We start from the raw sequence: 1055 nt of genomic DNA on the forward strand, positions 1-1055 counted from the left end.
TCCCATTTTTTGGGATCAATAAATATCTATCTGTCTATCTATAATATCTATCTATCTATTCATCCATCTATCTATCTATTTATCTATCTATCTATCTATCTATCTATCTATCATCTATAATATCTATCTATCTATCTATCTATTGCAACGCAGCTTTATTTATTGTTTTGGAGAGAGAGGTGAGCGAGTGAGTGAGATATTGGAGCAGAAACTCATCGCTCCACTTCGCTCCAGATGCTCTGTTCCCTGTGTGAACGTATTTACATCGTAACCTGTTGTTTCTGAACGTGCCAACTGTGTTTATTCTAACTCCTCTCCAGCTGTAGCCTCCCAAACACCACCACCACCACCACCACCACCAGTCCAGCCCAAGAAGAAACCAGCCGACGATTCGAGCGGCGTGCCGGCGCCGGGCGGCAACAACAACAGCAACAGCAACCCGGACCGGTTCTGCTCCATCTGCCAGGCCTCCTTCAACAACCCGCTCATGGCCCAGCAGCACTACGTGGGCAAGAAGCACAGAAAGCAGATGACCAAGCTGAAGCTGATGGAGACGTACGGCCCCTCCACTGCACCGGGTCAGACCACGTGTTTGCAGAACCGCTCCCTCTGAGGATCAGGAGTAGTCACTCATACTTTCTTCTGTGTGGACTAGTAAACAACCTCTCTCCTTCTCTGTGTGTCCACAGCTTCCACACTAAAGGGCTACCCGTGCACCGTCTGCAGCATTGAGCTGAACTCGGTGGAGCAGTACCAGTCTCACATCAGCGGGGCCAAACATAAGAACCAGTAAGTTCACACGTCATCCCTTTCCGACTGGTTTTAAAAGAGGTGAATCACTTTTTAATATCCTCATCATTTGATTAAGCCTTAAGGTTGTTTGGTTTCCTTTTAGACCAACACTTCCACTTAGACACTCAGACTTCTCTTTATTAATCCGTTTGGGATGACACCCGCGAGGAAATTGAAAGTTCCAGCAGCTGGTTTAGCAAGAAACAATAAATAAAAAAGACAGTATAAAGACAACAAAATAACAACAATAATAATAACAACAA

At 45.3% G+C, this 1055-nt stretch overlaps 1 protein-coding gene across 1 annotated transcript in view; it reads left to right on the forward strand.

The window, feature by feature from the left end:
- Positions 1–1055, forward strand: part of znf346 (zinc finger protein 346) — an 8882-nt gene that overhangs the window by 6626 nt on the left and 1201 nt on the right. The window contains 2 exon segments of the mRNA XM_032534687.1: positions 321–578; positions 690–789. Coding sequence (XP_032390578.1) covers positions 321–578; positions 690–789 — 358 coding nt within the window.

Source organism: Etheostoma spectabile, chromosome 13 (assembly GCF_008692095.1).
Source record: "Etheostoma spectabile isolate EspeVRDwgs_2016 chromosome 13, UIUC_Espe_1.0, whole genome shotgun sequence".
Taxonomy (NCBI): domain Eukaryota; kingdom Metazoa; phylum Chordata; class Actinopteri; order Perciformes; family Percidae; genus Etheostoma; species Etheostoma spectabile.